This window comes from Micromys minutus (genome assembly GCF_963924665.1).
Source record: "Micromys minutus genome assembly, chromosome: 11".
In the NCBI taxonomy this organism is placed as follows: domain Eukaryota; kingdom Metazoa; phylum Chordata; class Mammalia; order Rodentia; family Muridae; genus Micromys; species Micromys minutus.
In genome coordinates, this window is record NC_137980.1 from 9,586,780 (window position 1) to 9,600,725 (window position 13,946).

General features: G+C 34.3%; 1 protein-coding gene across 1 annotated transcript in view; it reads left to right on the forward strand.

Annotated features, from left to right (window-relative positions):
• Nucleotides 1-80: 80 nt before the first annotated feature.
• LOC308427086 (3-hydroxyacyl-CoA dehydrogenase type-2-like) overlaps nucleotides 81-13,946 on the forward strand; it is a gene marked incomplete at both ends in the record, with an annotated part of 45,222 nt that continues 31,356 nt past the window's right edge. The window contains one exon of the mRNA XM_080925103.1: nucleotides 81-230. Coding sequence (XP_080781229.1) covers nucleotides 81-230 — 150 coding nt within the window. The remainder of the gene's footprint in view (nucleotides 231-13,946) is intronic.

Sequence of the window (13,946 nt, forward strand, 5' to 3'; positions counted from 1 at the left end):
GAGGTCAAGACGATTGTGAAGGCCCTGGGATCATGGACACGTGTCTTCTAACATAAAGTTTCAACAATATGACTGCCAAAATGGGGTTGAATACAGATGACACCAAGAAACAAGGCAAACTGAAGGAGAAAAAGCACATGCATTCTCAAACTTATCCAAAGAATTACAGAGAAGAGGAGCACACTACTTGGTTTTCCAGTGTGAAATTTAACATTTTATGTACTGAGCAGGTATTATTTATATGTCTCCTACATATATATTTACATGCACATATATGTAAGTATGTATAGTCAGGAAGCTCTAGTGGCAGATTTTGATTTTTGATGTCTGATTCCACTGCTGGGAATGAAAGTTGAAAGTGTGTGCAGTGACTATCATGTGAGTGTTTTCAATCTTGGAGCCATTGGTTTTGTTCATGTTTAGGGATGTGTTATTGTTCACACAGAGTTGTAGTTTTTCATTGTGTTTGTTTTATAAAATCATTTGATGCCTATTTTTCTTCCCAAACCACTTTGCTCTATTTTACTCTATTTTAAAGGCCAAAATTAATGGATTTTGAATTTCAATTCTTTAGTATTTTTTATTATATGCCATACATAGTTTTCTGCTCTAATATTAGAACTTAGAATTCATACTTTTAAAATAATTTGAATAATATATATATATATATATATATATATATATATATATATGTGCATTCTGATTTACTCTTTATAGTTTTGATTTATATTGCTTTTATTTATCTGACATTGTAAAAGATTGGTCATAATAATAAGAAATGAAAAAATGATCAGGTTTTAATACTTTTGACAGATAACATAAAAGCCCTGAGGACTTTGCCAGTATTTGATTTCTTTGCTCATTGTTTGAGCTGTTTTGCATACTCTATTCTAAAAACATGCAGACTTGACACCAATAAAATAATGTTTTATTTGTGTGTGATGCATCTAGTCTCAGGTAGTCACATTAATCCCATATTTTTTTTTCTAAAATGTTAAAAACGTTCTAAATAATAGAAGTAAGTCATCTAGTAGATGTGTCTATGTAAGCAAGAGTAATCAGAAGTACTCCATATTTAGTCTTTTCTGAAGGCTTTGGAATTAAACCAAGTGAGTTGTTAATTATGAAGAATAGTTGTTATCTTTTGTTTTATGATTGTAGCAATTATATTTATACTGTTCACACTGATTACACAGTCATTTTGGGCCATTTAAATTTTGTTTCTTTCCATAAAAAAGTTACTGACTCTTTAGAGATTAAGAAACAGAGATTCTTAGAAACTGAGCTGCCAAGTTATGCATAATTTCTGTAGACATCTCTAAGTTTGTCTTATTCTCAGATTTGAAATTTGTCAGTCCAACAGTAACTTACTTCATGAGCATCAATAATCTCTAAATATTGAAAATGAGGAATAGCCTTACAGATTTCAATTGATGGCTGGAACCTATCAATTATTTTCCCTACCATTTGCATACAAAGAATAAATTAAAACATATATTTATCTTCTTTAAAAAATGTTAACTTAAAAATTTTAAATACACAATTTCTTTCTAAATAACTTCATTTGAGTGTTGACTATTACCATGTCAACAGAAATGGACAGATGTGGTCATTAAAAACAGAAAAAAAGAGAAGAAAGATCTGTTCTGTGCAGTACAGTGCTGAGAACAGAGCAACCCCTTTTCACCTGAAAATCGTTTTCCTGGTTTGGTCTCTTTACCTTCCTCAGAGGTCACCGACTGTTAGTGCTTCCTCTAAGGTCAAGTCACCTGGGAAGATGATCTTAGGTGTTCTCTAAAGATTTACCTCTTGTAGATATTGCTGGCTACACAGAAAACAACAGCTCTGCCTGCTGCTTGCCATGGTTAGAATGATAAGGCACAGGTATGATTGCAAGGAAATGGATATCTCATTAGTATCCACATATTCACATCTATGAACTTACCTATCACAGTTATAGTCCTGGAGGCAGAACTTTTGTACTATATCCTTGAAGAATGAATTTGGATAAAGACTTTCTATTTTCCATACAACTAAAAAACAAGTATATTACGGCCAATTTCTGTCCATTTAAGGTGACGACAAGTTCAGGAGAAATAGTTAAATTGTCTTTGCTTTTAAAATTAAGTCTTAATTTGAAAGTTTTGACTTTATGACATTACAGACAACATCTCAAAGTCTTATTAATGGTGTTGAAAGCAGAGTAAAGCCAATTAAAATTCTCAGTTTTTTTTAGTAAAATGATGTTATGGACAGAATGACAACAAACCCAGAAAGAATTGTTTATTTCTTTTCTTACTGCATGTAAGAATACCTTTTATTTGTGTGTGTGTGCGTGTGTGTGTGTGTGTGTGTGTGTGTGTGTGTGAGAGAGAGAGAGAGAGAGAGAGAGAGAGAAAGAGAGAGAGAGAGAGAGAGAGAGAGAGAGAGAGAGAGAGAGAGAGAGAGAGAATGTGTGTGTATATAACTTGTAGAAATCAAATCACCACATTCTCTGTGTGAATTTTGAGTCTCAAATGTGTAATCAGGTGCTTTTTCTGCATAAACTTCTCTCTGATCATTGTTTTTGGTTTGTTGATTTTGAGAATTTTTTTTAACCTGATTTCTCTGGAAATGTAAAGAAGAATAGAAATGACGGAGGTAAAGTCAAAGGAATGTAAGTCAGGAAGGGAACAGAGGCAATAAAATAAAAGGGAGAGAGGCAGGGACTATGGAAAACTGACAGACTGATATTTGGGAGGTTTTTAGAGAGAATATATCTGCTAGCATCCTGCGAAATGGGGTTGGTGCTTACTGGTTGTTTAGGGGAATATTTCAATTTGTTATTAGTCAGTGCTCTAAGAAGAAATGAAAAGAATTAAATTTATATCTCCCTCTCTATGAGTCTCTGTATCTTCTTGTCTCTGTTTGTTTCTGTCTCTGCCTCCCCCTCCTCCTTCTATCCTCCTCCTGTCTCTGTCTCCATCACTCTGTCCTCCACTATCCTTTCTCTCTTATCTAGTGATAGGGGGTGAAACTGGGTAGGCAGGTGGACAAAAATTGAGGAAAAGAAAAGCCCATAAAGAAGCAATGATCCACTTCACAGAAGGAGAAAGTGAAGAATAGAGATAGGAAAAAACTGTGTTAGTATTACTTGTCATCTCTAAGTAACTATATTTGGTGACATAAATGAGCAACACATTGTGGGTAAAATAACCAGGAGAAATGCACAGAAGTAGTGCTGATGAATGAGATGTTACAAAGAAAATATTTTAGCTAATTAATAAGCAAGTTTTGGGTGCTTCCAGAGAAATGTGGACATAAACATTAGAAAAAAACTTTAAATAAAAATGAAAATTATAAAATAAGGGTTTAATACTTGAGTGGTGAAGAACTTACAGGAAATAATAAGGAAATATAAAAACTAACACCTAAATGCTGCAAATAAAAGTTTACTGAACAGACTACCTAATTGTCATACTTGCATTAAAATGTATATACTCACAACCCCATGGGAAAACCAAAATGATCAACTAAACAAACCCACCACAGCTCCCAGGGACTAAAACACCAACAAATGAGTTTGTACAAAGAGACCTATGGCCCCAGGTGAATATGCAGCAGAGGATACATTCTCTGGCATCAGTGGGAGAAAAGGACTTTTTCCAGTGAAGGCTCATTTTCCCAGTGTAGGGGAACACCAAGGCGCTGAGGTGGGAGAGAGTGATTGGGAGAGGGAGCACCTTCATGGAGGCAATGAGAGGGGGAGAGGGATGGGATTGTGGGAAAGGGATAGCATCTGAAATGTAAATGCAGAAAATATGCAATAAAAATGAAAAACGTATATACTAAAGAAAATAGGAAAATTATTGAAGTAATTCTTAAGTTTACTTTTACAAGTGGCTATTTTGAGCTTCGCTTATATTAAGAATGTCATCAAGCATTTACTCCAGAGTTGTGCAGTCATTATTAAATGGGTTGTTTAATGTAGTCTTTAACAACTTTGTTCAATTATACCTCCAACGAACTATTTTAACTAATAAACTAAAATACCATATGTGGAAAAATGTGGTCTATCCATTTTTATTACCATCTTTCAATAACTGTGAGCTTTAAAATATTACCTACATAAAAGTCAGCACACTGTAAATCTTTGTATTTCCTTATGACACAACTCCAATTTTTCAGTTTTGTTAAATACTCTAATCTTTAAATGGGAATACCTTTAATAGAAGAGAGAACCTATGTAATGTCTGAATCATCTCTCAGAAAATGAATGAATGAAACTAAATCTACAAAAAATCTGTAATATTCAAAGACAGACAGAGGCAAAAGGATTTCTGTAAATTGAAAGTCACCCTGGTTTACAAAGTAAGTTCAAGGACAGCAGATACTATACAGAGTGACCATCTCAAAAAATTCACTTTTCCTTTTTTTTTTTTTTTAACTGTTCCAAACCAAATTCATTTTTTTAATTGAAGAACTTTATTTTAAAAAGAACAAAAATAAATTTACAAATTTTAAGCATTTTTGCATAAAATTATACAAATACATTTTTGTCATTGCTGGCCTTTTTAAAATAAGGTTTCATAGTGTGCATTAAGATCTTACTAGTTACAATGAGCATAAAGTACATGTAAAACAGGGTGTAACCTGGAAATAGTCAAGGTTTTATAGGACATAAGGAGTAAACATAATGGTTTTTTTTCTGTTCTCTCATTTTTTTTCTTGAAATTTATAGTTTGTGAGTTGTTTCCGGGGTGTTCAGAGCTTTCTGGGGTTAGTATCCAATTATCAACAACTGCATATTACATCTGGTTTTTTGTGACTGGGTTAGCTCCCACAAGATGATATTCTCTAGATGCTTCCATTGTCCTAACAATTTTATACGGTACTTTTTTCTGATAGCTAAATAGTACTACACTGTGTAAATGTACCACAATTTTTGTATCCATTCATCTACTGAAGGACATCTGGGTGGTTTCCAGCTTCTGGCTATTATAAATAGAGCTGCTATGAACATTGTGGTGCATGTATCTTTGTTGTATATTGGAGTGTCTCTTGGGTATATGCCCAGAAGTGGAATAGCTGGATCTTCAGGAAGTACTATGTCCAATTTTCTGAGGAATCGCCAGACAGATTTCCAGAGTGGTTGTATCAGTTTACAACCCCAACATCAGTGGAGAAATGTTCCTCTTTCTCCACAACCTCGCCAGCATCTGCTGTCATCTGAATTTTTGATCTTGGCCAATCTGACTAGTGTAAGGTGGAATCTCAGGGTTGTTTTGATTTTCATTTCCCTGATGGCTAATGATGTCTAGCACTTTCTTAGATGTTTCTCAGCCATTCGATATTCCTCAACTGAGAACATTTTGTTTAGCTCTGTACCCCATTTTTAATAGGGCTGTTTGACTCTCTGGTGTCTATCTTTTTGAGTTCTTTGTGTACTTTGGATATTAGGCCTTTATCTGATGTGGAGTTGGTAAAGATCTTTTCCCATTCCATTGTCTGCTGTTTTGTTTTCTTGACGATGTCCTTAGCCTTACAGAAACTTTGCAATTTCATTAAGTCCCATTTGTTAATCTTTGACCTTAGTGCTTTAGCCCTTGGTGTTTTGTTCAGAAAAATTTCTCCTGTGCCTATGTGTTCTAAGGTTTTCCAAATTTCTCATCTAATAGTTTCAGTGTACCTGTTTTAATGTGGAGATCTTTGATCTACTTATACTTGAGCTTTGTACAAGGAGATAAGAAAGGGTTTATTTTCATTCTTCTGCATGTTGTGTGCCAGTTGGACGAACACCATTTGTTAAAGAAGCTGTCCTTTTTCCATTGAATGTTTACATGTCCTTTGTCAAAAATCAGGTGACCATATATGTGAAGGCTCATTTCTGGATCTTCTATTCTATCGAATTTATTCACATGCCTATTTCTGTACCAATACCATGCAGTTTTTAGCACAATTGCCTTGTAGTATAGCTAGAGGTTAGGGATAGTGATTCCAGCAGATATTTTATTGTTGTTGAGGATTGATTTCACTATTTTAGGTCTTTTGTTATTCCAGATGAAATTACACATTGCTCTTTCCAACTCAATTAAGAATTGGGTTGGTATTTTGATGGGTGTTGCATTGAATCTGTAAATTGCTTTTGGTTTTACAATATTGATCCTTCCAATCCATGAGCACGAGAGATCTTTCCATTTTCTGAGGTCTTCCTCGATTTCCTGTTTTAGAGGTTTGCAGTTCTTGTCCTACAGGTCCTTTACTTAGTTAGAGTCACACCAAAGTGTTTCATAGTTTTTGTGACAATTGTGTAGGGTATCATTTTCCTAATTTCTTTCTCCACATGTTTGTCCTTTGAGTAGAGGAAGGCTACTGATTTGTTTGAGTTAATTTTATATCCAGCCAGTTTGCTGAACTTGTTTATCTGCTATAGGAGTTCTCTGGTGTAACTTGTGGGGTCACTTAAGTCGACTATCATGTCATCTGCAAATAGTGATGTTTTTACTTCTTCCTTTCCAATTTGTATCCCTTTGATTTCCTTTTGCTCTCTAATTGCTCCAGCCAGGACTTCCAATACTATGGTGGATAGGTAGGGGAAGAGTGGGCAGCCTTGTCGAGTCCCTGACTTTAGTGGGATTGCTTCAAGTTTTTTACCGTTAAGTTTGATGTTGGCTGTTGGTTGGCTGTATATTGTTTTTATTATGTTTAGTTATGGGCCTTGGATTCCTGTTCTTTCCAAGACTTTTAACTGAAGAGGTGTTGAATTTTGTCAAGTGCTTTCTCAGCTTCTAGTGAGATGACCATTTGGTTTTTTTCTTTGATGTTGTTTATATGATGGATTATATTACTGGATTTCCACATGTTAAACCATCCCTGCATCCCAGGGATGAGGCCTACTTGATTTTGGTGAATGATCATTTTGATCTGTTCTTGGATTCGGTTTGCAGGTATTTTGTTGAGTGTATTTGCATCTATGTTCATAAGTGAGAGTGGTCTGAAGTTCTTTCCTTGTAGGGTTTTTGTGTGGTTTTGTATGAGAGTTATTGTAGCCTCAAGAAATGAGTTAGGTAGTGTTCCTTATGATTCTATTTTGTAGAATAGTTTGCAGAGTATTGGCATTATGTTGTCAATAAATGTCTGATAAAATTCTGCACTGATCCCATCTGGACCTTGGCATTTTGGTTTGTAGGCTTTTGATGACTGCTTCTATTTCTCTAGGTGTTCTGAGATTATTTAGATGGTTTACCTGGTTCTGATTTAACTTTAGTTTCTGGTATCTGTCTAGGAATTCATCCATTTTTTCCAGACTTTCCAGCTTTGTTGAGTATAGGCTTTTGCAGTATGTTCTGATGACTTCTTGAGTTTCCTCAGTTTCAGTTGTTATTTCTCCAGTTTTCTTTCTGATTTTGTTAATTTGGATACTCTCTCTTTGTCCTCAAGTTAGTATGGTTAAGGGTTTATCAATGAAGTTAGTTTTTTTTTAAAGATCCAACTCTTGGTTTTGTTGATTCTTTGAATGGTTCATTTTGTTTCTATTTAGTCTATTTCTGCTCTAAGTTTGATTATTTCTTGCCTGCTACTCCTCTTGGGTGTATCTGCTTCCTTTTGTTCTAGAGCTTTCAACTGTGCTGTCAAGTTGCTAGTGTATGCTCTCTCTAGTTTTCTCTTGGAAGCACACAAAGCTATGAGTTTTCCTCTCAGTACTGCTTTCATTGCATCCCATAGGTTTGAGTTTGTCATGTTTTCATTTTCATTGTATTCTTCAAAATTCTTAATTTCTTTCTTTATTTCTTCTTTGACCCTGCTATGGTTTAATGGAGCATTGTTTAGTTTCCATGTGTATATGGGCTTTTTGTTTTCTTTGTACTTATTAAAGAGCAGCCTTACACCTTGGTGATCTGAAAGGATGCATTGGAGTATTTCAATCTTCTTATATCTATTGAAGCTTGTTTTGTGACCAATTATGTGGTAAATTTTTGAGAATGTGCTGTGAGGTGCTTAGAAGAAGTTGCATTCTTTAGTTTTAGGATAATATGTTCTGTAGTTATCTATTAATTCCAGTTGTTTTATAACCTCTGCTAGTTTTACACTGTCCTTGTTCAGATTTTGTTTCCATGATCTCTCCATTGGTTTGAGTGGTGTACTGATGTCTCCCACTATTATTGTGTGGTGCTATATATTTTTTGAACTTTAGTAGGGTTTCTTTTATGAATATCGGTGCTTTTGATTTTGGATCATATATGTTAAGGATTGAGAGTTCCTCCTGACAAATTTCCCCTGTAATGAGTAAAAAGTGTCCTTTCTTATCTTTTTTGATATCTTTTGGTTGAAAATCTTCTTTATTCGATATTAGAATTGCCACTGAAGCTTGCTTCTTGGGGCCATTTGCTTGGAAGTTTTTTTTTTCCCAACCTTTTACTCTGAGATATTGTCTCTCTTTGTCTCTGAGACCAGTTTCCTGTATGCAGCAAATTGCTGGGTTTTGTTTATATATCAAGTCTGATAGCCTATATCTTTTTATTGGGGAATTGAGTCCATTTATGTTAACAGATATCAAGGAATAGTGGTTGCTGTTTCCTGCTATTTTTGCTTCTGGAGGTTGAATTGTGCCTGAATGTCTTTCTTCTTTTGTTTTTTTTGCTTAGTTTTCTTGTTTTTATTAGCATGTAGTTCCCCTTGTTGTATTGGGTTTTCCCCTATAATTTGTTGTAGTGATGGGTTTTTTGTCAGATATTGTGTAAATTTAGTTTTGTCTTAGAATATCTTATTCTTTCCATCTATGGTAATGAGAGTCTTTATGGATATATCAGTTTTGGCTGGCACCTGTGCTCTCTTAGGAATTGCATGATGTCTGTCAAGGCTCTTCTAGCTTTCATAGTCTCTGTTGAGAAGTCAGGTATGATTGTTTATGGTCTGCCCTTATATGTTACATGGCCTTTTTCCCTTACTGCTTTTAATATTTATTCTTTGTTTTGGGCACTTGGTGTTTTGACAATTATGTGTCAGGAGTAATTTCTTTTCTGATCCAGCCTATTTGGAGTTCGGTAGGCTTGTTTTATGCTCATGGTCATCTCATTCTTAATGGCAGGAAAGTTTTCTTCTACAATTTGGTTGAAGATATTTACTGTGCCTCTTAGTTGATATTCTTTGCCCTCTTCTATTCCTATTATCCTTTAGTTTTGTCTTCTCATTGTGTCCTGGATCTCCTGGACATTTTGGGTTAGGAGCTTTTTGATTTTTTTGCATCTTCTCTGACTATTTTGTCTGTTTTCAATGTTGTCTTCGGCCCCCGAGATTCTCTCTTCCATCTCGTGTAGTCTGTTGGAAATGTTTGCATCTCTGACTCCTGATTTCTTTTTCAGGTTTTCTACCTCTAGAGTTGTCTCTTTTAGTGTTTTCTTTATTGCGTCCATTTCCGTTTTAAATTCCTTCTTCCCTTCATTCATCTCTTTGGTTCTGTTTTCCTCTAGTTCTTTGAGTTCTTTGAGTGTTTTTCTTTTTTCCTCTTTAAAACTTCTAATTCTTTATGCTTTTCCTCCCGTTCTTGTTTAAGGATGACTATCATAGTCTTAGGTATGATTTCGGGTCTGAGTCTTCTTTTTCTGGAGTGTTTGGCATTCTGCTGTTTGCTGTGATGGGAGAGCTGGGTTCTGGTGTTGCCAGTTGTCTTGATTTCCCTAGGAAAAGTTCTTTTGCTTTCCTCTTCCCATCTTGTTGTCTGTGATTATATGTGATCTTGTTGTCAGTGATTGGTTCTTGTCTCTTCCTCATTCCTGGCCTGTGTCCCTGGATCTTCTGATCCCCGACTACTCAGAACACCTTCTCTTCAGGCATTTGTCCCTGGATCTCTGCTGTTCCTGGTTGGAGATAATATGAGTTGCCCGTTCTGCACTTATTGTCCTCCACCTGGAATAGCCCAATGTGGGGTTACTGATTCCCTGAACCAAGCTGGGGGGGGGGCTGAGGTGGCAGGTGGGCGAACTTTCCGCTCGCTTCGCAGAGACCTCTGTGCACCCTGGCCAGAAGGCCTTCTAACCTGGCCTCAAAATTAACTTTTCAACAAAACATGTAAATTATAAAATCTGTTAAAAGAAATAGTGTTGGTGTTTCAGTTGAACAACTTGACACTAAAATTAAGAAGAGAAAGAGAACTTTTCAGCTAAAATATTTTTAATATATATCTATGTTATATATATACTATATGTTTTCATGTATAGCCATTCAAATGCAAATATCTCCCAAAAATTCTATTACAAATTTAATAAACAAAATCATGAGATTACTATTTCAAAGAATTTTGAGGGCTGAGCTGATTATTTAATCCATGACTTGAAGTATTCAAGGCAGCTACATTTAGGACTTCACGCTAATTAACTAACTAATTACATTTCAAAATGTAATGATCCAGTCAAAACAGGTGAGCATTCTACCAGTGAATTGGCTCCTAGACTAATAAATATATTTTTTAAAATTCAAAATTCAGTTAATACTTTTAATTTTTAATCTTTTAATGAAAAGTAACATGTAAATGTACAAATATGAATATAAGGGTACAACTTTTTATTTTTAAATCATAAAAGATGGATTGTTAAGAAATTTATTAATTTCTTTTTATGCCAAAATAATTATGTTAAAATGGAATATAAAATTTTCATTAATAGCCCCAAACTAAAAATATTATTAGGATTATAGCACTAAGGAAAAAGGTGAAAATTATGCTCATTTTTTAATGACATAGAATTAATTATAAACAAAATGTGTTTTATGTCTCCTAATAAATTAAATATGATGTGTGAAATATAGAGAGCACTGAAATTAATTTTAAAAATATCAGCTTAATTTTCTCTGTCATGCAATAGGTATGTACCAAATTCTTATTATACTATGTCAGAATCTGAGGAGCAAGGGATATTCAGGGAAGGAACATTTATCAACTCATTGATTTGATGATAAGAATTTGAACTGTTATAATATTTAAATATAAAGAAAATATGATTTAGTAAAGCATTGGAGCTTGGGCTAAACCTATACATATATAAAATATATAAGAAATTATAAATTTTTATATTTCATTATTTATATATAAAATAAATAAAATATATTTAGTTTAAAATTATATAATTTATTATATATTTTTATATATATAATCAAATACAGAAAACGACAACCAACTGAAATGCCAAATGCCAAGTTGTAGAAAAAGCCCACAGAGCCTCAACTATACAGAAAATATTACCAATAGGCAATGAATGCCATTATATTAAAATAATCTATTTTATTTTAATATATTTTATAAAAATACATAGTATTTAATTTATATATTAACAGAAATTCTGCTTTCAAACGTGAAATAATTTTAAATTACAGATGTATAGAAATATATAGATCTAAAAAAAAGAAATATATAGATCTATTTAGAGTTAATACAATGAAATCAAAAGTAATTTAAAAACCCTTAATAAGGATATTCTCATTAATCTACATATATTAATATTTTATTGTATTTTTGGAAATAACATGAATAAAAGTAGAATAATTTATATTAGAAAAATTGAGTAGAAGCATTTTTTCCATAAAAAAACATGTGCTAGATAAATTCTCTTGGGATCGCAGTCAGGAAAATATTTTATTTTTTACTTTTTTTATCTCCAGAATTTATGCCCCTCCTGGCCCACCCTCTAATTGTTCTCCATTCCATACGTCCTCCCCACGCCCTGTCTCCACGAGGATGGCCTCTCACCCCTCTCCTATACCCTCCTAAGCCCCCTGGGTCCTACACTCTCTTGAGGGTTAGGTGCATCTTCTCTGACTGAGTCCAGACCCAGCAGTCCTCTGCTGTACATGTGTATGTGCTTCGTATCAGCTGGTGTGTGCTGTCTGGTTGGTGATCCATTGTCTAAGAGATCTCAGGGGTTCAGGTTGAGGCCGCTGGTCCTCCTGCAGGGTTGTCCTGCTTCTCAGTTATTTCTATCTTCTTTCCTAATTTAACCACATTGGTCAGCAGCTTCTGTCCATTAATTGGGTACGGATATCTGTATTTGACTCTTTCATCTGCTTGTTGTGTCTTTCTGGGCAGCCATAATAGGACCGTTTTTGTGAGTGCTCCCAAGGCTCAGTAATAGCGTCAGACTTTGGGGTCTCCCATTGAGATGGATCCTACTTTTGGCCAGCCATTGGACTTCCTTTTCCTCAGGCTCTTCTCCATTTCAGTACCTGCAGTTCTTCTGGCAAGAACAACTATGGGTCAGAGTTTTGACTGTGAGATTGCAACCCAACTGCTCACTTGATGTGCTGTGTTTCTGCTGGAGGCAGGCACTGTCCCCACTGGAGGTAGTTCCTCCCCACTGTACGTCATTTCATTTGATGTCCCTCCCTTTGATTCCCCCACAGGTTTTTTTTTTTAATTCTTTAAAATTTTTTTGAACATCTTTATTCTAAAAAACAAAGATAAATGTACAAATTTTAAGATGTCTGAATAAAAGTATATGAATAGATTTTTGTCAGTGCTTGTTTTTTTTTTAAGGTTTGATAGTGTGCATTAAGATCTTACTAGTTACAATGAGCATAAAGTACATGGAAAACAAGATGTAACCTGGAATTAATCAGTTTTCATGGTGTGTAAAGATTAGCACAATATTCTTTTTCTTTTATTTTCTTTCTTTTCTTGAACTTCATATAGTCTGTGAGTTGTTTCTGGGGTGTTCAGAGCTTTCTGGGGATAGTATCCAATTAACAGTGACTGCATATTATGTCTGTTCTTTTGTGACTGGGTTACCTCACTCAGGATGATATTCTATAGATGCATTCATTTTTTAAGAATTTCATAAAGTCATTGTTTCTGATGGCTGAGTAAATGTGTAAATCCATTGTGTAAATGTACAACAATTTCACTCTCCTGGAATTTTGCCTGTCCAGAATTTGAAACTCTGAGCCCAGATAAATAATTCTTTCTTTGAAGTCATTTGGAGCATAATAATAAAAAAGCAATGCATAATATATTTTAGTAGACATGGGACTGTTTATAGTATAAAAGAGTATATAGATATAGATATAAATATGGATATGGATTAGATATAGATATAGATACAGATATATAGATATAGATAAGTAAATAGATATATAGATATATAGATATGACAAGTAATTGGATAGCTAGATAGTCTATTAATTCTATTGAGAAACTACCATAATATACTCTTTAATGGCTATAATAATTTACAGTATCATCAAAAGATTTCAGTATGTTATGCTTCATAGCTACATCTGAGACCATCTTTAGAGCAAAGAAGAAAAAAGAAGGTGATATAAGTTTTCAAATGTGATTATTATTGTAAACATGTTGGTTTTAATGTAAGTATGTTGGGTAATGTTAATGGTTAATTTAATTGAATTTATATTGTCATGAAAAAACAGGGTATTCCCAGAATATTATGTCATGGAAGCATAAGGCTACTTAGAGAAAGTTTAAATAAAGAGAATATACCCACTCTCAATAAGGGTAAAATCATCCCGTGACTGGAACAGAACACAAAAGAATGGCCGACAGCTCCATGAACATGTCTGTGCTCTCTGACTTGCAGACAGATTGTGATCACCCACAGTGCTCTTCTGTTACTCTGCTTTTCTCAGCAAAATAGATTGGATTTTGCTCTTGGTCTGAGACATACCTCTCCTAATATTCTAACCCAGTTTGTTCTATTCTGGCTTTTCCTGCACTAGTGAGAACTGTAGCTAATATAAATAGTTGCCACCTGGTCACCAGAAGTACTTGAATGGCCAATTGTCTATATAGCTGGTTCTAAACCTGGTCACTCCTGGGTTCATATGTCTTTGAAACTGTTCCATATAAATGTGCAAGTTACAGAAGACAAACTACTATGAAAAGAGCTAAGCCATCATTCAAGTCACAGCATCAAAGATCGAAATGCTGAAATAAATGTAGGAGGCTTATGATTATTTTTTCTTAA